The sequence below is a fragment of the Blastocystis sp. subtype 4 genome (genome assembly GCF_000743755.1).
Source record: "Blastocystis sp. subtype 4 strain WR1 chromosome Unknown seqid_0033, whole genome shotgun sequence".
Taxonomy (NCBI): Eukaryota; class Bigyra; order Opalinata; family Blastocystidae; genus Blastocystis; species Blastocystis sp. subtype 4.
Window position 1 is genome coordinate 21,162 of NW_014569514.1, and position 24,974 is coordinate 46,135.

The following is a 24,974-nucleotide window of genomic DNA, read 5'->3' on the forward strand; positions in this document are numbered from 1 at the left end:
ATAGAAAGCAATAAAAGAGCAATAATAGCAAATCTCATAGTAATTAGAATAAGAAATGTTGGTTTCCATGCGAGCTCGAATGTTCGATGTGTGTTATAACCGCGGGAATTTCTCCGATGAATGGAACATCAGTAATGATTAATGAAAAGAAAAAACCGAAAAGGATTCTAAGCCTTTGACTATGGAATGGCATGATCGTTGGATCATTCTTGAGACTCATATGTTTCAAGGAGAACTGTAATTTTCACATTCCAGACGACAAATTAAAAGAGATAAAATAGAAATTAGAAATGCTTATCATCATTTCATTCTTGTCAGTGTCACCATTTATCCTTTTATCTTGTTGTCGTTCTTTTAACACATTATGGCAAGTCGAGAGTTGATTTTGACGTTCCTAGGAACAGGAGCAATGAAACCAGCTTTTCGCCGTGGAAGTAGTTGTCTAGACATTGGAATCAATGATTAGCAAGTGCATTAGGCCTGACAATTCCAACCATTCGAGGGACGGAGAATTGGTTATTTGATTGTGGTGAAGGTAAAATATGGTATTTACTGTAAAAGGAAGGAACATTCCGACAGATGTGCATTTTCAACCGTCAAGCAAATCACCGAGTCATTAATTCCGAAGACCAGTCAAAGTTAAATGGAATTCGCTTTGGATGCAATAAGCTCAATCGGTTGTTCATTTCTCATCTTCACGGAGATCATATTTTTGGCCTCCCTTCAGTGATATTAGGTGTCAGCTTTGAGAGAGATCCAGAGTTGAACGAATCCTCACCGATTGACATTTACGGACCTTCTGGCCTAGCAGAATATCTCAGTACAGTATTTCGTGTTTGTGAATCTCGTATTTCATGCAAGCTCAATATCCACGAGTTGTGTCAATGGAATCAGCCTAGTAGTTGTAAGTGTAAGTAGGTCGCTTCACAATAGATATTTCCTCCTCTGATCCGAATTATTCTCATTTGTCTGTTCAACCAATCTATCCTAATGGTGATCGAATTTGGTGTTGTATAGACGAAGAATTCGGAACTGTGAAAGCTGGGACCGTATCACACAATATTACTACATTTGGATTCAGTTATCAAGAGAAAGATCAACCAGGAAATCTGAATGCTAGTTGTGTTTTGCCTCTCCTTAAACGGAATGAAGAGGGACTCCAGCAAATGGGATTATCTATATATGAGGTTATCCATCGCTTCAAAGTAGTATTAGGATTGAGGATTGATGGTAGAAGGGAGAAGAGTTCGTTTTGCCCGATTCGACAGTTTTAAGTCCTTCAAACACGCTTTATCTATCTCCGATGAAAAAAGGACGACATGTCTCTTTTCTCGGTGATAATCGTTCTGCTAGACGAATATCGAATCTCATTTATGGGAGTGACATTTTAGTACATGAAGCAACGATTGGTCCAATTCCAGATGATGTTGTTCCAAAAGAAGGTTTGATTGGATCACGTTGGCTTTCAATTGGGTTGTAATTTCCAGAGTCATCAAATCAAAACAGCAAGGAATTGAGAGCTCTTGAGAAAAGTGTCCATTCAAAGGGACACAGTACAGCTGTTGAAGCTGCTCGATTTGCAAGAGAGCTAGGGGTGAAAACGTTGGTTCTGAATCATATTTCGAATCGTTATGATTTCTTGGATGAGAAACATTATAACGAGGCTGTAGATTCTATTCGGTCAATTGCAATTGTATATGGAATGAACTGATGTTGATTTATAGAAGGAGTTTGGGTCTTCGCAAGTGTATGTCCCTCATGACTTCGATTCTGTCGTTTTAGATGGAATAAAACGACAATTGTCACTTTGTCATGTTTGTTAAAAATATCCTCGATTTCGGAACTCCAAAATCCAGAAAGTACTCCATCTTTTATAATATCCAGTGATAATGTCTGCTGACCTTGCCGAGAAGATAAGAAGACAAGTTGAATTCTATTTCAGTGGTTTGAACCTGCAACGTGATAAATTCATGAGAGAGAAGATGTCTGCTGATCCTGATGGATGTAATGATGCTCTTTTCTTCTAATGTACCAGTTATGCTTGTTGATACGTTAATGACGTTCAATCGCTTGAAGCAGTTGTCGACTGATAAGCAAGTTGTTATTGATGCTATCAAGGGATCGGATAAACTGACTGTAGAGGGTTGTGGGGTCTTTTTACGTAGTTCAATGATGACTTTACCAAAGTGAAGAGCAATATCGATTTCCAGAAACCCGAAAACAATGTCTCGTTGCGAACTTTGCATCTTCGTGGTTTCCCTACAAGTGCTACTCTGGATGACCTCCTTGATGGATTGAAGCCTTATGGAAATAGTTTGGTTACTGTTATAATATGATCCCTAGTTCGCTTCATCGAAATGCGTCGCTATATTGGTAACAAGGCATTCAAAGGCACTATCAATGTTGAATTCAATTCCAAAGAGGAAGCAGAAGAATTTATGAAGAAGACAATTATGTTTGCAGGGAAAGAGATTACTGACAAACAATTCCTGAGTGAACGTGAAAAGGAGATTGAGGAGAAGAGTGTAGTCACTGAAGTATGTTGGTTACCTTTAGAAACGATACAGCTATAGTCCCAATAGTCTTGTTCAATTCAAGAATATTGGTACAGAAACGTCAAATCAAGAATTTAAAGAATTCTTGAAGCCCTACTTAAACGAATACTGTTATGTACTCCGAAAGGAAGGTGATAATCAGGGAATTGTGCGTTTTGCTACGAGTGAGGATGCAGCAAAGGCAGTTCAGGAATTGAAGGATAAGACACTGGCTGCAAAGCCTCTGAAGCTTATGATTCTTTCTGGAAAGAAGGCGAACGGTGTATGGACACAGATCAAAGCTCGTATGGTTGAAGAGGAATCGATGAAGAGAGAGCAACCAGTAGATTCAGAGAAGAGAGACCATCCTGTGGAAGAAGACAATGCTAAGAGGGTGAAGGCTGAATAGAGACTCGTTTTTTCTCATGTTTGATAAGAAACAATAGAATTACGTTAGATCAATCAACTATTGTTAACTTTGGTTGAAGAACATGGCAGTGTAATTTGGCAAGGGCCAATCATGATAGTCCACAATCTTTTCCAAATTGTCAACATGGAATCGAAGTTCATTCATTGCGGGAATGATATCATCTCTACAGAAGTAAGAGATCTGCTCCTCATTCTTAATACCGTTAACTGTATCAATGACTTGATTCAGTTTATTCAAGGCCTTAATGGAGTTATTAATCTCTTCAGACATGTACGACACATAGGACACCTGATGTGTGATGTCTTGTCCAGGCAAAGCAGCAGACAACGCACTCAAGGATGAAGAGAATTGGGTTTGGGCTCGGAATACTGCAGGAAGGATTCGTTCGGTACACAATGCACGCATCGTACGAGCTTCAACGAGAATATCCTTATTGTATTGGTCCCACAGAATGCTTTGACGAGACGAAATCTCACTGGACTTCATGATTTGCAAGGATGTGAACAACTCAACATTCTTAGGATCGGTCCATGCCTTGATTGCTTCAGGACTAGCGACATTGTTGGGAAGACCCAGTTCAGCTGCTCTTGAGATCCATTCAGAGGAGTATCCATTACCATTGAAGATAATCCGGTTATGTTTCTTGAGAATATCAGTGACTACCTTCTGAATGGCATCATCCAGACATAGAGTCTGCTTGTTACGTAAGATCTCATCAGCAATGAAACGGAGAGAATCAGCCATAATGGAATTAATGACCATATTACTTCGAGCAGCACTCTGATTCGAACCAACAGCACGAAATTCAAACTTATTGACTGTAAAAGCAAAAGGTGAGGTTCGATTGCGGTCATTACCCTCACGATTGATTGTTGGAATTGACGTCACACCCAAACAAAGATTTTCATCGCCCATAGTCCGAGCAACACTTGTTTTCTTCATGTAGAGCTCCAGAGCATTACTCACATCTTCACCCAGATACATTGACATGATAGCAGGAGGAGCTTCGTTTCCTCCAAGACGATGATCATTGGAAGCACTAGTCACACATGCACGAAGCAGGTCACCATACTTGTCGACAGCACGAATTGAAGCAGCCACTGAGACAATAAATGGAATGTTTTTCTCGGGATGAGGACCCAACTCAAGGAATGTTGGTGTCTCCTTACTGCACATGGACCAATTGTTATGTTTACCACTTCCATTCACTCCTTCAAATGGTTTCTCATGGAATAATGCTTTGAGACCATGTCGACGACCCTGCTTCTTCAAGATATCCATTCCTTGGAGATTCTGGTCCGTTGCAAGAATACTGCTACCATACAGAGGAGCGAGTTCGTACTGTCCAGGAGCAACTTCACGATGACGTGTAGTCGAAGGTATACCAAGCTTCCACATCTGAATCTCCACATCATGAATGAAGTTCAATGATTTTGTTGACATTTCAGCGAAGTACTGATCATGAAGCTCTTGTCCCTTTGGAGGAGAACAGCCAAACAGAGTTCGTCCGGTAAGCTTGAGGTCCGGTCGCTTATCATAGTACTCTCTCTGGATCAAAAAGAACTCTTGCTCAATGCCACAGTTCACATTGATCTCCGTCTGAGGGTGACCAATGATCTTGAACAATCGATCGGCTTCTCGAATCAACACTTCTTGTGATCGAATGAAAGGGATCTTCTGATCTAGCACATCTCCCGTCCAGGATAGGAACACCGAAGGGATGTAGAGAGTGCCACCGTTATCGTGTTTGACAATCACAGGGTTACTGTTGGGATCCCACACTGTAAAGCCGCGAGCCATATGGGTCTCACGCAAACCTCCATTCGGGAATGAAGAGGCATCAGGTTCACCCTTGATCAGCTTCTTGCCAGTGAAGTTACTCACTGCCTTCCCATTTACCCGAGTAATAACTAAACTTGAGAACCCCATCAAACCTATACAAGCATCTTGTTTCTGGGCCGTCACACCAGAAAGAGGTTGGAACCAATGACAGAAGTGGGTGACACCAAGTCCTTCGGCCCACTTCATCATAGCTTGAGCAACAACATCAGCCGTCTCCGGATCTAGTTGAATATCAGGTTTCTTTCTGGCTTCTAGGACTCGCTGATAGCTGGATATCAAGTTACTTTCGAAATACGTACGCATATTTCGGGACCGACTTCTGAAGCATGTCATCGTTGAAGGAGTACATACCAAAGACATCATCAATAAGGACAGAGGAAGAAGAGGAGACCATACGGCGTGTCATTCCAGAGAGAGTCTACCAATGTTCAACCTCCAGCTGCTCTTACTGGTCTAGTGAGTAGACGGAGGCTGCTCAGCATGCTGGTTACCAATAAAGAAAATAATGGTTAAGTGGATGATGTCATCATTTGTAATAGTCAGAAGACTCTTGATAATCAAGCTGGTTGGTTCATACTGGACCGTTTGTTTAACTCCCGACTCATTTGATTGGCTAAGGACTTATTTCTTTTGTTTCCTAAAAGTGTTCGTATCTCGACAACTCCCACACCATCTGCACCACAATACCACTTGAATTGAAGGCCATATGAAAGAGAACCACCCACCAAAAACGGGACAATTTTGCATGTTTAAGACTTTTCTTTTTACGATCGAACGAGTTTCGATGTTTTCCGTTCAAATTGCCACGAATACACATATCAACTCATCTAATTCACGGAAAAGACTCTCACTCCCCTCAGAACGCTCGAACCTCAAAAAGGGGGGCGACTCGCACGATGGTAAGTATATTATGTGTAGTTTGATCCAACAAGTCTTTTCTGCAAGTAGGAACTTCTTTGAGTTTGTTGGGCGTGATCAACTGGAATATGAAGGATAGAGTTCTGTACAACGGGAGTTCAGAACTAAACGATGGTCTGAAGAAAATCCATTTTTCATTTGTTCTATCCACTGGTCTGATCACACAATCCATAGTTGGACCTAAAGTTTTGTCCATTTCTTCTATTTTTGGTTTCCAAACTAATTGTGGTGATAACGGTTGCTGACGTGCGAATGGGGCCTATGGCACCCACTTAGTATTTCGACAATGAGCTCAAGTAGTGAAAATGGAGACAAACAGCGAGTTAGAAATCGACGTGTTTCGTTTGATTATGCTCCAAGTGTGATAGATATCCAAATGAATGTTGGGCTATAAATACTGATTCAACATAGAGCCCACCAATTCTGACGATTCGTAGAAGGCCTAGTCATGTAAACGAGGTAGATTCGTGTTTTGGTCAGATTACATCGTAGCTGTCTATAGAACAGTTATATGAAGAGGCTCAACGATTGAAGTTGATTACAAGAAAAGATAGCCTGTTGAATATAGGAGGGGGTGATGATCCTAGAGGCGAAAAGCCTAAGAAGAAGCATCATAAGAAGAATAGCAAGCATACATCTGGATCTCTTGGTGAATCTAATTCCGAAGCTTCAGATACTGATCCTTTTGTTTTCAGTAAAGAGGGTTTAATTGAACAGTGATGGTGATATACTAGACTTTGTGTGTGAGTGTAGCGATGAGGAACTCCGAAGAATGGTCTCAAATGTATGGCGTGATTCCATGTTGGAGCGAATGAATCTTGTTGGTATGCCCTACTATCACTCTTTATTTCAGGTTTGGAATATACTGCCGAGAGCTTTGATAATACAAATTTAGAAGAAGTCTATAATCTGTTCAAAGAGGTCACATATCCTTATACATGAAATATACGATCCCTTCACTGTACCCAATCAGCAGTCATCTACCTATTGTTGGGGAAGGAACACGAAGAGGAGATGCAAGATGATATGTATCTATCATTGAATTTCCCTGCGTGTATGACAAAAGCAAATTTGATTCACTCGATCAAAGAGAATGCAGGAGTAGTGAAGAAGAAGACACGAAGAGAGCTTATTGATGAATTAGAGACAATCATTCTTTTTGCAATTCGTGATGATAGTAGAGGTACGAACCAGATTTAATTCAAAGATAAATGCAAGGGATATAACCAGTTGTTCTATTCTCCTTCCGAATATGTGGAAACCAACTTCGATGATGATGGAGAACTAAAGAGGGAACTAAAGAAACGAGGACTCCCTTGTCCTAAGTGAGGAAACAAGAAGATACTGACTTTTAGGAATATGCCTCAGCGCAAGAAGAAACTAATTGCTGTAATACGAAATGAGATGGGTTTGGAGATGTCTAAAGCGTTTGCTACTGTAACACGACTAGAACTGGAGTTCTTTAGGTATAAATCCTCCAGTGAAGATATCACAGATTTGTTCACACAGCTGTATCATATCGTTTCTCAGTATCCTGTTTCTTGCAACAAAACAACATACAGTAACATTCAATAATCCTTAACAAAGTAGGTCTCACCACATTGGCACTGACATTGGTTCCCCACACTCTGACAATAGCATGGCTGATCTTTATTTACATGAACATAGTCAATTCCACATGATACTTCAGCAACAGTAAATATATGACCACTCACTCCCTTAACCAATGTGTTTCCAGCTAAATCTTTAAAGGCATTCTCACCAAAGGACATCGAGTACATTCCAGGCTCGAATTCCTCAGAGGGCTTTATCATACACTCGTCATTGGAACAGGAAACCTCTTTAGAACTCTGAATATTCACCTCGATGTTGTTTTTCTCACCTGTAAACGAGATGACTCCAGCATTTGGAACCACCATCTCACTAAAGGCAATACGAATTACAACCTTCTTAGGAACATTTGTCTTAAAGTTCTTGGGATGGACGAACAGAATGTAGGGCTTGTCACTGTCTATCAATCAATTCTCAATCACAATATCACCAGACTCCACCGTGAAGAAATAATCATTTCTTGTACCACACTTGCTTCCACTCTGGCTGAGAACAATACCAGCATTAAATATCACTTGGTACTTTTGCAGACCCACAAGATTGAGGTCATAGATCACAATCGACATATGATCTGGACCCAACACAACGTGCTTTGTGTCGGTTACATCGACAGTAACACTGCTACGAGGATGATCCATCACAGAGTGAAATTCAATTGTTCCCATACCAATGTGAACAATTGAATCAAAAGCAATTGTCACGGTAGGCTTCATTGGAATATCAACAGCATCGAATGGAGGATAACACCTGGAAGGAACCACATTAGCAGCAAAATCTATATGTCAGCAAGCATCTTCAGCTACTACCACTGATCGTGTAAAAAACGATACTCTTATATTCTAGGCCAAAGGCCTTCTCATTGATGCCAATTCCCTTGATACTAGATAAGGTCTTAATGGTATTTCCTTCAAGACGCTGAGATAGATAAAACACATAAGCAGTATCAGGTTCAAGCACATCACCAAGACAACTAACAATAGGGAACTCCAAAGTGTATTCATTCACCATTTTGATACAAGAGGCAGGAATCTCTGTCGAAGTACCTCTAATCTGGTTTAGAAGATAGAAGAAGCCTGAAAAACTTTGAGAAGAAGGAACAGCATCACTGAATTGAAGGTGAATCGTAGTATCAAGAAGTACGTTTACAGCCGACTGGGACGGTGAATACTTTTTAATATAAAACTCGTTACTATCTATAATATAAGTAAAAATCCAAATAAACGTACCAGACTCAAATGTAATAGGATCTTCACAGTTCACATCATCAGCACTGCAAGAAGATTGGGCAACTGATGCAAGGCAAATGAGGGCCAGAACTATGGTAATACTCTTCATGGCTAACCGAGATTTGACCTAAGGATAAACTAACGTCCCACTTAAAATATGTCCCCTATTTATACAGGAAGAAACTACCGTAATTCGGGTAATACCAATATTATTACCGGATTATTTATCGACTTCAATTCTCTTTGCATATTTCTAGCGGAAATGATCGTTCCGAAACATGACGGATACTCAGTCGTCAACTTGATGATGGACATGTTCCTCGTGAATTGGCAATGGACTCACTCGTAGGGTTATGGTCATGTCCATTGTAGTCTTTTTAAATGTTTCTCTTCGATTAGCGCCAGAAACTGTGACATTTATCATGCGAAGTTGATGAAATAGGCACTGATAAAGAAGATTACATCGACAGCGTCACCTATTACACGATTGTATGAAAGGATGTATTATCCTTCGGTTCAAGATCGAGCCATGAAGCTTGTTTCCGACTCGGGGGCTAAACAAACACAAATTCGGATTGGAACAGTAGCAGAGGTGAAAAAAACGACGAATGCATCATCTGTTCCGTATTTCATTCGTAAGAGCGTCTTTGAAGTAGCAAAAGCCAAACAACTTATTTCCTCTGCTACTACTGTGGAAAATATCGATGTTCCTGCATTGATTCGTCACTCTGCCACCATCAAGAAGTACTATGGGAATAATGAAGAAGCGTACGTTCCTCCAAAGGGTTGTACTGTTTATATATATTCTTTGAAAGCTAGTTATTCACAATGATGCTTATCCTTATGATATCTCGCTAGTAACCGTGATTCGGTTTGTATTTCCTCGTGTTTTGATCTCTAGAATCTCTGATATCGATAGAATTGTCAAGATGAGCAACTACTGGTCAGGGTACTTTTATGTCACCTTCATTAGAATTAGACCGATCAATGTCTGTATCTTTGCTGAGGACTATTCTTCTTCCTATCCAACCATTCAATATGTCTTGTCCTCGGATGCCTTTCAAAGCCGAATCACTCTTACTGTCGTGTATTCTGATTTCTACAATGTGCTATTCCCTGCCAATATGTTGAAAAACATCGCTATCTCTACTGTCTTTACTACACATTTCATTGAAATTGATTCTACCATGCTTCCTTCTTGTTTCAATTCCTTCTTGATTTAATTTTTAGCTCTTCTTTATGATAAATTGAGAAAGATTCCGGTGACAGTTCTGTATGAGCCGATTAATCTTGTGACTATTCCTGTGTTTTACACAAAGGAGTGATGATGAAAGACTAGAATAACTTGTAGAGAGGCTGATATTGGAAATATTAGACAGTGTCTTCGTGAGAAGAAATGTTTCCCAAAGTACTTATCAGTGATGGTTTGAATGATCGATGTGGATAATTCTTAGAAGGAATGGTTGGAACCTAGTTCTGCTTCCTCTTTTATGGGACAAATGAGTGATTTGGAATCAAATTCTGTCTAGTTGGCTTCAGGCGAGTCTATAATTCCTAGTTATATGATGCGTCGTCACAATTCCTTCGATATTCTCTATGATGAGAACTTTCTCATGAGAGGATATGATGATGTGGAATTGGTTCAACACTTGTACCATGAGAGTACAGGATCAGAAAAAGTATGAGGTTTAGAGTTTGTTTTCTACTTGCTTATGGATGAGTATTTCCTGGATTACTCCATTCGGTTGTAGGGGATGAAATTGAAGACAAAATCTAGGGAGGTTGAAAATGCCGTACTACAGAAGGATCCCGAGTTTAAGGCTCAATATGAAGAGTTCCTCAGTCATATCCCAGAAAGAGAATCTGGAATTGAAGCTGGATCTATCGAAACAGATCCATTACTTGCTGCATATGTAGAGTATTGGAGAAAAGATCAGGAGATGAGAGAGAAGGAGGAGAATGAATTGACTCATCTTTTAAATACACAGAAGAATCATTTTGATCTTCTAACCTGGGATCGACGGGTTACAGAGATTGTGTCAAACCGAGAAACACGAAGGAAAGAAAGTTATTAATGTGATTGTTATGTACTATTGTTTGTAACAGTTCCTTCGTTCATCATAGAATGCTTCGGTTCCTTTCACGATTCGGGGAATCTGCTAAAGGAAGACGATTCTTCTCTGGATATTTACCGTCTGGGATAAGAAAAATGCCTACAAACCGGTTTCATCTGAGAGGGACTCTTCCAGGCTTTCAAGAAGTGAATCGGAACTTACCACTTGCTTTTACGCAAATTCGATCTGTTTCATCCATTCATAAGAAGTACATGAAGATTGAGTAGCGACAGTATCCTAGTATTACGCCTAGTGTAAAGAAAAAGAAGGAGCGAAAGGAGAAAATGCCGAAAGTTGTCCAAATGAAGCATTTCTCGGTTGCTTTAGTTGGAAGAACGAATGTTGGCAAATCTACCTTATTTAATCGACTTGTCGGGAGAAAAGATGCTCTTGTGAGCAAAGAGGCTGGAACAACTCGGGATCGCAGAGAGGGTTTAGCTCATATTAGTGGATTGGAATTCACATTGATCGATACTGGTGGTTATGTTGTTAGCAATAAGGACATTTCGATGACAGAACAACAGATTAACAAACAAACCGAATATGCGGTTGAGAAAGCAGATATCATATTTTTCCTTATCGATGGAAAGGTTGGAATTACTGGAGAGGATCGTGGAATTGCGGCGTAAGATTTGAGGAGTGGATTAAGGAGTAGTTGGCTAAGAACCAAACAGAGCGTTAATAATTTCCCAATCTATGTCGTCGTGAACAAGGTAAGAGAAGAATTTTAGATGATATGTAGACGGAAGGACTCTTTACGAAAGTAGATGCTAATGGAGACTGTGCTCCTTGGGAAGACATGAAAGCCCAAATCTATGAACTAGGTTTAGGTGAACCTATTGGTGTCTCGGCAGAACATGGAGATGGTCTCTTAGACATCTTTGATGTTTTGTACCCATATGGAGACTTGCTTAATTTACGAAAGAAAGAGGATCGAGAACGATATGAAGCCAGTCAGCAGCAAATTTCAACCGATACACAACCATATGACATTCGATTTAATGTAGATGCAGTTGGAATTCTTTTGGAGATTGAGATTTAGGAGGAAAAGGATCGTGATGATGAGATTCTTCAACTCACAATTCTTGGGATCCCAAACAGTGGAAAATCCACCTTATTGAACACTTTATTAAAGACTGATCGATTTATTACTGGAAGTATTCCTGGATTGACACGGGATACAGTTAGTACTGAAGTTGAGTATAAAGGACGTAAGATTCGACTTGTTGACACTCCTGGTATTCCAAAAGCAGATGGTGTGTTGCCTCCATCACTCAATTCGCTCAGCATCTATCATGCTCACAAACAGCTAGATTATGCTCATGTTGTTGCTCTGATTCTGGACGGAAGTCGAATTCTCACAAAGCATGATCTGGCTCTTGCTAAGGAGATTCTCGATAAGGGTCGAGGTCTCTTCATCGTTCTGAATAAGAGTGATGTGATGCAGTCGACGGCGGTTGCTAAGAAGCAGCTGGTCACCTACATCGATCGTTACATCCCAATGGTATGATTTGAAGAGTGGATGGAACTTAGGCTGGAAAAGTACCTTCTATCGTTGTATCAGCACTCTATGGGAAGGGAACAGATGCAGTGTACCCACTAGCTTTAGATGTGTTTGATCGCTGGCGAACTCGGATTTCAACGGGTATTCTCAATCGATGGTTGGAGGCTGTGACCTTCCGACATCCTCCTCCACGAACAAGTACTGGAAAGGAGGTAAAGTTAAAGTTAGTCTGAGGGATCAGATTGATTCATAGATATCTAACGCAAACGAAAGCGAGACCACCAAGCTTTGTATTATTTAGCAATGTGAAAGACATTGACCGAACCTATCTTCGATACCTAAGTTCCTGCTTACGGGAGGAATTCAACTTGGATGGAATTCCGATTCGAATTTTTGTAAGAACAGGCGATAATCCCTACACAGTAGGTATCGTATTTTTTCGTAACGTTAAGAGCCACAAAGTCTGAAAAACCAAAGGGCAACTGTCTTTTACTAGTCTTGTTTGTTTCAATCGAGAATGGAAAAACTGTGGCTGCAAAAGAATTACGGGAATTTTTAAACACTATGCGAACTTGGGTGATGAATCGTCTTACCTGAGAAATGGTTCTTTTACCAGATTTTCTAAGATAGAACATTTACTAACAAGGACAATGTTTTCTGTAGGAGCGAGATGCTGTTTTTGTGGTTTCTTACCTTCTAGATGATACTTGTTGCGTTGTTGCTTCTATCGTGTTCTACAGCTTTTACAGTACAGTGTACGACTCCTGATATGAATACCTATTCACCTCAGGTTTCGTTTGTCTGTACCTTCTCTGAGTCTGTCTCTTTGAATCATGTGGAGAGAATCTTTGTTCCTAGCCTTGTATCAGTTTCTCCTCTTAGTGGAGAACATACTGTTTACACGGTTGTTGCTGAGGTGCAAGATGACACTCTCGGAGAAATTTCTCTCCTTCTGGGAGAGGGCGCTTTCGTCAAGGGTGAAGAGCGTTCTCCTGAGTATATGGTGACAGTTACTTGTTCTAACTGTGTTTTGGGTCTCATGTCTAGATGATTTTGTATATGAACATGTCGATGTTGTTGCTACTATCAACCATCTTTCTGATAGACCTGATTTCGCTATCATTTACATCTCTGGAGGAATGACGGTTCGTCCAAACTTCCAAAGCATTAGCGAAATTGCTGTTCTTCCTCCAAGTGTGGACGTGATTAGTGTTGAAGCGACCCTAACCTCGTATGTGGTCAAGGTGTTCGTGAATGATCCCAATTCTCTGCGTGAGGCTACCATTCGGATCAAGGAAGGAGTGATCAGTTCATACTGGGGTCAGAAAACTAATATGGAGAAGGATGTGTCTATTGATGTGCCTCCTCTGGATCATAGTGAATCTACTTTCAAACTTTGGCCCACCTATGGAACGATTTACACTTCTTCGGATGAGTTCCGCTATCCTATTCCTACTGGTGGTTGTTCTGTTGATGTACAGTCATTCTCTGGAACGAATATTGAAATCGTGCGTGTCGAGAATGATGAGGTCTCACAGTATCTGGTTGCTCGTTTAATGGACCCTTCGATCCCTGGTGGCATTAGCTTCATTGGTTATGCCCCTGACACTTGCACTTCGTACAACTATCCTGTGGAGCCGAGCGTGATGGTTGTGAAGGAAGCAGTGCCTACATATGAGATTACTTACAAGACCGGTACCTCTGGATGTGTGGATGTGAATGTACTCTTCAGTGCTCCTGTCAAGTTTGTGTCCGATGCCTATTTCAATATTACTTCTGTCTCTCAAGTGGCTCCATATGTGATAAGTACTCCAGTACATCCTGCAGGTCCTGAACACTATTTTGGCCTGGAAGCCACGATGTGTATTAGTTCTACAAGCGATACTTTGTTGGTCTCGATGAATCGTGATGCTGTGAAGACTCCTTCTGGTGCTCTGATCCCTGAGCAGGAACCCATCTCTATCTTGGTATCGAAGTTGACTCTGGTTGTGAGACTGCTTCCTGACGACCTTCCTGAGTCCTCTCAGAACATGACTTACGTCATCCGTCAGCCGACTGTTACCTTGTCCTTCGGCACTGACACTGATTCCTCTATTAACATGAATCGTTGTGACTTCTCGAAGGCTTTCACTTCTGACTATAACGTTGCTCTGTCAGTGACTATGGAAACCTCGCGTCTGAGAGTGGCTGCTACTACCGAAGCTATCGATCACCATGTGATTGCCTTCCATGCCGATCGTGTTACTTGCAGTGGTTCCTTCACTGTTGAGTTCCTTACCCAAGAGTTCAAGTATGCCTATGATCCTCCCTTCCGTCCTGGTGACATTATCATCACTCGTGTCAATTCATATTACTCTGCTGAGTTCGACTTTGTGCCTCTTCGTAAGATTTTCTCATGGAACAAGATCTACTTCACTGATGCTGGTTGGGTGAACGAATATTATGGATTCATTGATCATGGTTCTGATGGTTACATCAGCTGGACTCCTAAGACTGATGTGAATGCAGGTACGGTTCAGCAGTGGAGTTATAAGGCTATGACCGACAAACTGGATCCTGAGATTCCTTTCGTCGTGAACACGGAGTATTCCTTCAACTATGAGCAACATGGTTTCCTGTTAGATTTCCAGGATAACTTGTTCATTTATGCAACTGGCAGTTGTGATACGAACTCTGTTTATGATGACTTCGGCCATATCAAATTCATTTTCGGTGTGTACTGGTCGTCTTCAGAATGGGCTCCTGAGACCTTCAATTACTTGGACATCACCTCTGAGTATTCTGCATTACCTCAGGTTCTGACCAATTATAGTATTGCTCTGGGCTTGGAGTCTAAACCTGTCCCTCGTGGAGTGAACTATATGTCAATTGATCAAAATCACTTCTTCACTTTCACGTATACGTACTATCACATCATTGAGATGATTGTCGATAAGCAGAACTGGTTGACATCTCAGAAGGATCGATTCATAACAGCACCTCAAATCGCCTACATGGAACGTCCTATGGATTTCACAGTGGAGCAGGTCGATACAAGTGTCTGTTTCAACTTCGTGACACCGTATACAGTCACACGGAATGTGGACATTGCAACGTGGAATATGTCGAGAATACGTCTCTACTTCAACGACGAGCCTTTGATCCCTGAGATTACTTACTCATCTGCTGGTTATTGTGTGAACTATGGTAATCTTACGACGGAGGGTATAGTTCGTCTGGAGATGGAGAAGGGAGCTTTCGTCTATACAACAACCTCTACAAAGACTCCTGTGTCATTTGAGTGTGTGGCCTACAGCATGGAGATTATGATATATAATGTCCCTGAACTCATTGTGGACTACGCGACGGACTCTGTACTTCAGAAGGTGACTATCACATCCACTATTCCTTGTGTTGAGTGGGGATTCATCTCTGCATTCAACAGCAGGGCTGTACATATTTCTCAGTCCTCGACAGAGACCGTTTTGGCTTTCACTGCTGTGGATGCAGGTGCGAAACTCTATCTTGATAATGGTTTCTGTAAGACTGCAGGACAGCGGGAGTCTGAACGACTTCTCCTTCCCACTCTCACGGTGGCTCCTATGTCTGGTCGCGAGACAATATTGCGTGAGGCCTTCTTTAAGGAGGTATTGAGCAAGCATGAGGTGAACACGATTAGTGTGAAGGCTCCTGATGTGGACTGGACATTGTCGACTGATCGTTTGGAAGATATGAACCCTGAGTGGAGTGAGTTTGATCCAGCGACTGGAGTCATAGAGTTAACATTCCGTTTCCCGATGGAAAATGGAAAGAAGACTGTAGTCTTGCCTCAAGGTCTATTTATCAAGAATCAGACCCTCTCACAGGGAATGACTCTTTCCTATTGGATGCAACAGGGTGAAGTCGATGTGATGCAATCTCTCACACTTCCTTGGGCTGAGTCGGTTCGTGAAGAATCTGTCCGAGAGGCAGTGTTCAGTGATGGCTTTGTTGTGTCGAGTGGCAGTACTCCTACAAATCTGCTTCGTTTCGAGAACATGTGTCGTAGTATTGGTTACAAGATGGGTGCTTCCATACCTACATCTGTTAGCGTTGCTCTTATGGATGGAGACTGTGTGTATGGAGTACATGAGAATAGGATTATGGATCCTTATACTAATACGAACTCTGGATTTGAAGATACTTTGGAATTCGATTTCCTTCCTCCGATGGGTGAGGCTATGCTTGTAGATGAGATTACTAGCGAGAAACCTGAAACGAATCGTTTCTACTGGAATCATTCTCCTGTAGTGGCTCTGTTTTTCAATGAGCCCCTTGTTCATTTCAATGAGTCACTTCTTCTAATCACTGTCGATCATTGTGATATCGTCTCCGCCAGCCATACGATTGAAAATGATCAGAGTATCATTCACTATAGCCTTTCGAACTGTGAGGAAGGACCTATTCGTGTGGATGTCGTGGATAACATCGTATTGCAGGATAATGACGACAACCTCTGTGTGTCTCATGAGTGTATTAGCAATTTCCCGTTGTTGTTCGAGACAGACTATACAGCTCCTAACATCATTATCAGTACTGTTGAAGCATTATATGGAAGCGAGATGGATGTTTCCTTCGAAATCTCGGAGCCTGATACAACATTCACATGCAATTCAATTGGTATTGCTGTGGAGAAAGTGAACTTCGTGGTTACTCAGGTTGATAAGTCAACTTGTCATTACTCCTTCACTCCTGAACCTGTGAATGGAACATACATTCTCTTGTCTGTACCTGCTGGTCGCTTCGTGGATAAGGCCTTGAATCCTAACGTTGCTTTCAAGCCTTTCGGTATCCCAGTCCTCAACAAGGGTGCTCAGATCTCTGTAGTTGCTCCTACTTTTACGAATATGATGAAGACAGAGTTCACTCTCTCCCTCAACTACACATGGCTTTGTCCCAACTATGAGCACTTGTTCCCTTCAACCTTCCAGTATGATCGTACTCTGGCCCATATTGAGAAGAATGACGAAGGTCAAGTCGTGGATGGAACCTTCATTCAGACTTTCTCTATCACTTTCCTGAACTTTGATGCGACTCATAAGGACCGCCACAGAAACATCCCTATTTACATTCCTTCCAGAGTGTGTATCAACCCACTCGGTCTCTACAACCAAGGAGTGACCTTCTATATGACTTTCGACAATACGCATACTGTGCCTTCCGTCACATTATTAGACCGAGAGTCTGATGATAAAGACTTCACTGTGGATATCACTTTTAATGAGGTTCGTAGTTTTGGAGAGAAGGAGCCTAAGGAATATGTGGTTGTAAGTTATGCCAATCAGACGTTGAATTGTAATGTGACTCGTCATACTGAGGCCGTCTCTTTCACTTACAGAGTCAAGTGTCCTCTGAATGAAGAAGGAAACGTAAATGTGACTATTCTTGATGGTGCTGTGGTGGAAGTAACAGGTACTCCTTCACAGACCTTCTCGAAGTTACTGCGCATTGATAGATATCCTCCTATGGTGGTTATATCTTTTACTAAGGGAAACACTTTTGGTCCTGATATTATCGAGCTCCCAATGCTAATGAATGCCACAGAGGTGATGACTGTACCACAAGATAAGAATTCCAGCTGCTTCGGGATAGACCACGAGAAAGGCATTAAGGTCCAGGTGAGTCCTCTTCCTTCTCAGGTTGCGAACTGGGAAGTCATGGTGACAATGATTCGTTTGTTCTCGGAGCTCCAAGCTGGTTCGTTCAATATCTACATTAAGGAGCATTGTATGAAGGATGAGGATGGGAACTACAACGTCCAATCGAATAACCTGACCTTCTACTATGACTTCACAACTCCTAACGTTACTCTAAATTGTCCTTCTTCGACTGTATGGCGGAGTATGACTATTACTGGAACGATGGACGAACCTTGTCACCCACTCACGGAAGCCAATATCGTTATGCCGGATGAAAACTGCTCTATAGATAGCGGTAGTCTTAGTTCGACTGAGACGGCCTTCTCCTTTACGGTGTCTTGCAGTGTGATTGGTAACTACCAGTTCGGTCTGCGTGGTGTGAAGGATCTGGTGGGTAACGAGGCTCGGATCATAGGTGTGTGTAATGGAAACTTTACGGTGAATGGACCTAGAATTGATTACGAGATTCGAAATCTGGTTAATGATAGATATATCAACACTCCTTCGTTCACAATCTATCTATCTGTTTCTTCTTGTGCTTCAATGAATCTTACCGAGAATAATGTGATCGTCGAGAATGTGAAGAACCTGCAAAGGACACGAATGGCTACTTGCCAATGGAGATTAACTGGAAGTGCCGAGGAAGATGGTCGGGTGCTGATTCGTGTATTATCAGGTGCTGCTATAGATATATATGGAGCCCCTTCCCTTTCGTTGTTGATTGACGACTTCTTTAGCTATCAAGCCAAGCCTGAGGTGACCACTATATCACGTAGTCTTCTGCCTTCAGGTATGACAAGTGATGTGTATATCTGTTATGATACGAGTATTGTGCGTGGTGAGGGACATGTGCTGACAGATGGAGGATGTTCGGATGCTTCGGTAGATCGTGTTGAAGGTAACTGTGTGTACATGCAAGTGGCAGTGACAACTGGAGAGCGTTGTTATCTGTATTTGGAAGAGGATCTCGTCAAGACTGCCTGGGAGTTGAGTTCAGTTGGTCGTTATGTATGGATTGGGATCGATGATCATCCTCCTGCTTTGAATGTGGTGGCTAGCATTGATGATACCGATTCATTACCTGTCCCAGATGCCACCGATTCTCACAAGCAACATTTCTATTTGAATGGTAACTTCGTCTTGAAGTTGGCTGTGGCTAGTTCTTGTCGTTTGGATCTGGAGAAATTGGATCTTGGAACTGCCACTCTGACTGCGGTTTCAAAGTCTTCATATCTCGAGATTCCGTTTACATTCGATAGTGACGCTGATAAGGATATTCAAATCACTATGAATGAAGGTCTCTTGACAGATAGTTTTGGTCGTAAGAACGAACGAATGGTATATATGATTCACTATAGCAAGGCTATAGCTGTGGTATCTGTGGAGATGACGACCTATTCCAGTAAAGTACCCATCACAGCATCTGTGTCTTTTGATAAGGACGTGTATATGACTGCTAAGAATGTCATATCAATGATGAACTTTACATTTATTTCCACTAATGCTCGCAAGTATGAGTTGGCCTTCGAACCTGAGGTGGAAGGTATGTATACCTTTGAGTTACAGAATATTAAAACGATATTTGGTAATCCTGTGGATAATCAATCGTACTCGTTCTACTATTACACAGAGCAACCCACTCTAACCAATACCATCCCTGAGATCGAGACGACAACAAGTGGTAATGGTCGAGATGGACTTATCCAAATGTTCTTCAGCCATCATATGGCTGATCTCTCTGATACATCATTGGATGATATGTTTGTGTCTGAATCTGGATCGCTTTCGGAATACTTTGATTTGGTCTCAGCTACTGTGAATGAAACTGAGGTATCAGTTAAACTGACTCCAAAGTCTACTTCTGGAGACTATTACAGGTTCCTTGTGAGATTTAATGATAATGCCTTTGTGGACAGAGCAGGCAATACAGCTGTGTCGGCTAACTTCACTCTTATAATCGATAACCGTCCTCCTACTGTTACATCTGTTCTCCACAATGGTGGTGCGATCTTCTCTCGACTCCCTCTTTCTCTCGTGATCACGTTCTCAAGACCAGTTGTTCTGGCCGAGAACTTCGCTTCAATGGTGTCTGCATCAAGTGGAGATGTTGTGCTTTCCTTCTCTTCACCTAGGGCAAAGCTTGTAAGGGAACTCACTATGCCGGAACACGTAACGGAAGTCACTTTGGTCTCTGTTGAGAACGATATTCCTCTAACTGTGGGAATGGAGTGGTCTGTGACTGTGGAGCCTGGTATTGCTAAAGATGAATATGGTGTGGTGATAGCACATAAGAATGAGACAACTATGACGGTGACAGATAGGACTTTGACTCTGGAAACAATTGGATACGGCGCACAGAACACTTCTTCTGTGATGCTGACATTTGACAAGGAAGTATATGATTTGAAAGAGGATAAGTTGACGTTGGTAAATGCTGATATAAAGGAGTGGAGTACGGAGGGTAAAGTGTTGAATCTCTCTCTCGAATGTGCTACACAAGGTGAGTGGTCGATTCATTTTGATGTTGCTGCTGTTGAAGGTATTGATGGGAGTTTGACAACGGAACCATTCGATGTTAAGGATAAGTTTGACAACATGCCTCCTATTGTGACCTGTGAAGTGCCTCCTACCATTGGTGCTGGACAAGTCAACATTACTTGTAATGCTTCGGAGCCCATTCAAAAGACCAGTTCGATATTCTCAGTGGTGCGCGATAGTATGGTGTTGGTTTCTACAGAGACACTGAGCGAGGATAGGTTGACTCTGTGGATTACGTTCGTGGCTGTAGAGACCTATTCTGCTGGTGAGAGTTATTCTGTGGTCATAACTTTGGATGACTGCCGAGATGATGCTGGTAATGCTTGTTCCCCTGTTCAGTACATAACAATGGTTGACTTTACTCCTATTCTTGTTAAGATGAGTACAAGCCGTGATTATCTTCATAACAACGAGACTGTCACAGTGACTGCCGACTTCTCCAAGCCTATTATTGCTGACAGTGTAGATCTTGTTATGGATTATGATGATGATCTGATTACATTAATTATGGAGTTAGACTCCATGGATGTGGCTCATCTGAGTTACTCATGGGTGATCAGGGTGATGAGCACAGAGTTGACCTCGGATATCGTTCCTATATATTTCGAGATTCCTGCTGGAGTGGTCAATGATAAGTTTGGTAATGTCAATGAAGAGGGTTTGGCAACTGTGTATCTGAATGAGCTGTCGCCTGAATTGTTTGCTGGATGTCGACAGAATGAGAATATGATCGAGGTGAATGTTACGGTGCAGAATGGACCTCTGGGTCCGATCGACGCCGAGATGTTTGAGTTGTCGGAGAATATTCACTTCGATAAGGTTGTGTCCATAGTGTCGGATAATTCGTTGATGCCTGGTTCCTGGATTCAGGCGAATCTCATGTTCATTGTGACATGTGAGACTTCGTGTTCTTATTCCATTCGCTTCCTTCATGAGAAGATCTTCAATCTGGCTGGTAATCAGATGGAAGAGGATTTGTTGATTGATGGTATATTTGTGCGTGCTCCTGTGGTATCAGTGAATGTGAAGCCTTACTATTCGGCTGAATTGGATCAGCTTGAAGTGTCTGTGTCTGAGAGATCTGATATCTATTGTCAGCTCATCCAGTTCAATCTGCCAGAAGTGGAAGTTCAGCCAAAGTCGTGTTTGAATGCTCTTGAGTGTATATGTACTGTCAACTTCGGTGCTGTCACCGAGATGTCCAAGGTCAGTCTGACCTTCCCTGCTCACTCCATTAGCAACGCTTATCATGTTTCCAACGAAAACACCGTAGAGGTCTCTTTCTACTACAGTCCAGCACCTACTATGCCCTTGTTCTCCACACAGTGGGATGAAGATCAGCCTGTGGTGAATATCGACTTTACTGTGTCTGCTGGTTCTCCAGGTGTGAACCTTACAGAGAATATGATTCAGTGTTCAGGTTGTGAAGTCTTGAACTGGACTCTACTTGACACTGAAGCTGAGATCATGATGTATTCGTTCCTTGTATCCTTCTTGGATGATCAGGCAAATTATGTTCGTGTGTATATTGAGGCTGCGACGTTCATCGATCCGTTTGGCCGTCCAAATTTGGCTAGTGAGAAGGTACTTCGTCGTGACGCTGAGGCTGTAACGATTCAACAAGTCATTTACTCGGAAAAGCGTGATGATGTGTTAGAACTGGTTTTCTCGAAGCCCGTGTATCCTTGTGGTGGTAATGTGGCTCTGACTTGTCTATCGAATCATACTTACACCTACTATCGTAATAGTCAGCAAAATGAAGTCCGCTATTCAGCTCAGAAAGTTTATATCTCGTTGTTGCCTTATGGTGATCTCGATTATGAGGTGTCCTGGGATGAGACTGCTTTCTGCGACTCTACCAACTATCCTGTAGCAACAGAGTGTACAGACTGTACCTTCCATAGTGCTCCGAATGTCCCAACTCCTCCTCTGTTGAGTGTGGAGGATGTAACAGCCCATAATGCTACTATTCACTACATGATCACACACGATGGAGGTGAACCTGTCCTGTCGGCTGTCGCTTACGTCATGCCTGGTGCTGATTTGGCCCCTGCTATTTTCCGTGCAGATGCTGCCACAGGAGAGATATTGTTGACAGGTCTGAATGCCAATACAAACTACCGTGTCACGGTCCTCCTGAGAAACGTTTATGGTTATAGCATGCCGAGTGCTGAGCAAATCTTCTTAACAGCCCCTTCGACACCTGTATCTGCTTCTGATCTGCGTATCTGCGATATGGTGAATCCTACCAAGATTGGTGATGTGTATGTTTACAGTGAGGCAGAGGCTTGTTGGACACCTTCTCCTACAAATGATATATTCTATCGTCTGGAGTTGAGTGCTTTGATTGATGGTGTGGCTCAGGATCCTGTGGTGATGTATGAGGGTGTGAACACCACGGCTATCATTACAGTTCCGGACCATGTCACCTCATATCGTCTCACCCTGACAACCGTGACCATGGGTCAAGTAGAAGAGGGTGAGGACTCTGTGAGTGTGTCTGCAGACTTTGTCACTGAGGTGAATCGAGAGAATGTCGAGAAGTTCCCTCAGGGAGTGGGTATCGTTGCAGTTGCGGAGCGTTTGACAGAAAGTTCGGTGCGTGTGAGTTTCACACACCCTCTGGAGAACTACTTCCGTATTGAGCGATACGAGATTTTGTACGGAAATGTGGATGATAGGACAGTGACTGCTGTAAGTCTAGCTCGTGAGAGCTATGAGTTCCTTATGGATAAGTGTGTTAGTGATCAGGTCATATTGACGGTGCGTGCTGTGGTAAGAGATGACTTCGGAGGTATTCCAAGCAATCGTGTCGTTGTGTATTGTAAGAAACCTCGTCTCCAGCTGGTTACAGACGTTGGTTATGATTACGTGGCCTTCCGTGTGACGAGTGAAGTGGCTACAACAGTAACATGTAGCTTGAAGAGTCAGTTCTCAGCCGAGATTTTGGCTACGCGGGCTCTGAAGGTGCATCCAGTGAATGTGGCTCCTTACCAGCTGTTTAAGAGTCTTTATCCTGACACTGAGTATACTATTGAGTGTTTTGGCTATGACCTGGACTTTAACTTGATGTCTGGTTTGGCTTCTTTCCATACTCTCTCCAACTTTGTGTTGCCTGAATTCACTTTGGACGAGATCACGGAGCCAATGCTTGGTAGCTATTATGTTGAAGTTCCTGTGGCGTCTGTGAGTGTGCCTGGAACTATGTATTGTGCTGCTCGTCCTATCGATCAACCTTTCCTGCTCTCTCGTTCTCAGTACATGAAGGAGGATCATAGTGCTTATGTCTTCCCTGGTCAGAAGGATGTGAAGGTGGTGGTGAGTGGTTTGAAGCCTGAGACTGAATATCGTGTGCGTTGTATCTTTGATCCTGATTACGATGCTGCAATAGATGTGACCCCTCGTCGTCTGGTTGACAGTGAATTCACGTTCAAGACTCCTGCTATCAGTACTCCTTCATGGAAGTCTATGCAGCCTTTCGGATCTGTAGCTGTTCCTGCTCATACTCAGCTTGTCCTGGAGGCTTCAATGCCTGTCAAGTCGTACCTGAATGAGCTCATTCTTCATGGTGTGAAGAACAGTGAGAATGATGTGATCATTAAGAATCGGGACATTTCGATTGATGGTGCTGTGATTACGATTACTTTGCCTACTCTGGTCCCTGGAGAGGAATATGTTCTAGAGATGCAGACAGGATGCTTCATTGATGCTGTTTCGAACTTCCCTCTGCCTGGAGTGACAATTGCTGATGAAGTGGCTTTTATGGTGTTCAATGATAAGACCCTTAGTCTGGCACCTACATTACTGGATACGGAGCCTAAGACAGATTCTGTAGCTACAGTTCTGAATAATAATGTGATCTTTATATTTGATCGCTCTATTCGTCTCGAGTCATCAGCTGAATTCCGTGTGCGTGTGGACAACAAGACAGTGTCGCTGAAGGCTGACCAGGGAATAGTTGACGGTACCATGTTGACGGTGCGTACTGGTGTCTACTTCCCTGAGGATTCTGAAGTGGAAGTGTCCATAAAGTCAGGTGTGTGCAGTCTCTATGGAGCTTGTGTGAGTGAACCAATGAAGATCAGCTTCACGGTGGGTAAGAAGAATTTCAATCCTTCAATGCTTGATATTGTCCCTAAACCTGGTCAGAAGCATGTACCCGCGACGGAGGATCTGGTACTGACATTCAACAAGCCAGTTGTTCTGGATGACACATATCAGATGACATTTATAGATGAGAAGGACCAGATCTTCTCACTGAATTATGGTGTGGAGAAGTCAAAGATCACTCCTCGTCTGAGTGTAGTTCGTGATGAGATTCGTGTGCGTGGAGATGCTATTCCTGGAGGTCATACATACAGAGTGCTTTTCAATGCAGAGGCAATTCATGATAGTGAGGGCCGTTCTGCCTATGGAGTTCCTTCAGATTATTCGTTCTCTTCTTCTCAATATGGCTGCAGTGGTAATTATATCTATGAGAACATGGGAGACGAGTGTCAGTGCTTCATTACTAATGAGAAGTGCGAGTGTAGATGTGGTAAGGAGAATCTAGTTGACACTGTGATTGGTATGTTCCTCTAAATTGTTGTAAAGAGTGTTT

At 42.3% G+C, this 24,974-nt stretch overlaps 8 protein-coding genes across 8 annotated transcripts; 6 read left to right on the forward strand and 2 right to left on the reverse strand.

Annotated features, from left to right (window-relative positions):
• Window positions 1–364: 364 nt before the first annotated feature.
• Window positions 365–1,711, forward strand: JH06_0690 (zinc phosphodiesterase elac protein; the record flags this gene model as incomplete). The annotated part of the gene is made up of 6 exons (XM_014673634.1): window positions 365–434; window positions 467–535; window positions 566–898; window positions 919–1,205; window positions 1,235–1,457; window positions 1,488–1,711. 6 exons carry the CDS (start codon window positions 365–367, stop codon window positions 1,709–1,711), a joined length of 1,206 nt encoding a protein of 401 aa, XP_014529120.1.
• A 178-nt stretch (window positions 1,712–1,889) lies between these two features.
• On the forward strand, window positions 1,890–2,943 carry JH06_0691 (hypothetical protein; the record flags this gene model as incomplete). Its single annotated transcript, XM_014673635.1, has 5 exons — window positions 1,890–2,004; window positions 2,036–2,136; window positions 2,166–2,313; window positions 2,344–2,525; window positions 2,557–2,943. 5 exons carry the CDS (start codon window positions 1,890–1,892, stop codon window positions 2,941–2,943), a joined length of 933 nt encoding a protein of 310 aa, XP_014529121.1.
• Window positions 2,944–3,006: 63 nt separating this feature from the next.
• Window positions 3,007–5,212, reverse strand: JH06_0692 (glutamine synthetase; the record flags this gene model as incomplete). Its single annotated transcript, XM_014673636.1, has 3 exons — window positions 3,007–4,874; window positions 4,899–5,074; window positions 5,106–5,212. 3 exons carry the CDS (start codon window positions 5,210–5,212, stop codon window positions 3,007–3,009), a joined length of 2,151 nt encoding a protein of 716 aa, XP_014529122.1.
• A 1,538-nt stretch (window positions 5,213–6,750) lies between these two features.
• JH06_0693 (hypothetical protein) lies at window positions 6,751–7,053 on the forward strand (the record flags this gene model as incomplete). Its single annotated transcript, XM_014673637.1, has 2 exons — window positions 6,751–6,907; window positions 6,932–7,053. 2 exons carry the CDS (start codon window positions 6,751–6,753, stop codon window positions 7,051–7,053), a joined length of 279 nt encoding a protein of 92 aa, XP_014529123.1.
• Window positions 7,054–7,292: 239 nt separating this feature from the next.
• On the reverse strand, window positions 7,293–8,670 carry JH06_0694 (hypothetical protein; the record flags this gene model as incomplete). Its single annotated transcript, XM_014673638.1, has 4 exons — window positions 7,293–7,735; window positions 7,766–8,110; window positions 8,142–8,528; window positions 8,562–8,670. The coding sequence occupies 4 exons, from the start codon at window positions 8,668–8,670 to the stop codon at window positions 7,293–7,295; spliced, it is 1,284 nt and encodes a 427-aa protein (XP_014529124.1).
• A 48-nt stretch (window positions 8,671–8,718) lies between these two features.
• On the forward strand, window positions 8,719–10,636 carry JH06_0695 (hypothetical protein; the record flags this gene model as incomplete). The annotated part of the gene is made up of 9 exons (XM_014673639.1): window positions 8,719–8,876; window positions 8,911–8,971; window positions 9,004–9,346; window positions 9,381–9,761; window positions 9,792–9,882; window positions 9,913–9,985; window positions 10,016–10,084; window positions 10,106–10,240; window positions 10,313–10,636. 9 exons carry the CDS (start codon window positions 8,719–8,721, stop codon window positions 10,634–10,636), a joined length of 1,635 nt encoding a protein of 544 aa, XP_014529125.1.
• A 50-nt stretch (window positions 10,637–10,686) lies between these two features.
• On the forward strand, window positions 10,687–12,646 carry JH06_0696 (ribosome-associated GTPase; the record flags this gene model as incomplete). The annotated part of the gene is made up of 7 exons (XM_014673640.1): window positions 10,687–10,898; window positions 10,929–11,300; window positions 11,352–11,388; window positions 11,418–11,678; window positions 11,718–12,179; window positions 12,209–12,402; window positions 12,433–12,646. 7 exons carry the CDS (start codon window positions 10,687–10,689, stop codon window positions 12,644–12,646), a joined length of 1,752 nt encoding a protein of 583 aa, XP_014529126.1.
• A 302-nt stretch (window positions 12,647–12,948) lies between these two features.
• Window positions 12,949–24,955, forward strand: JH06_0697 (hypothetical protein; the record flags this gene model as incomplete). The annotated part of the gene is given in 2 exon segments (XM_014673641.1): window positions 12,949–13,213; window positions 13,227–24,955. 2 exon segments carry the CDS (start codon window positions 12,949–12,951, stop codon window positions 24,953–24,955), a joined length of 11,994 nt encoding a protein of 3,997 aa, XP_014529127.1.
• Window positions 24,956–24,974: the final 19 nt, after the last annotated feature.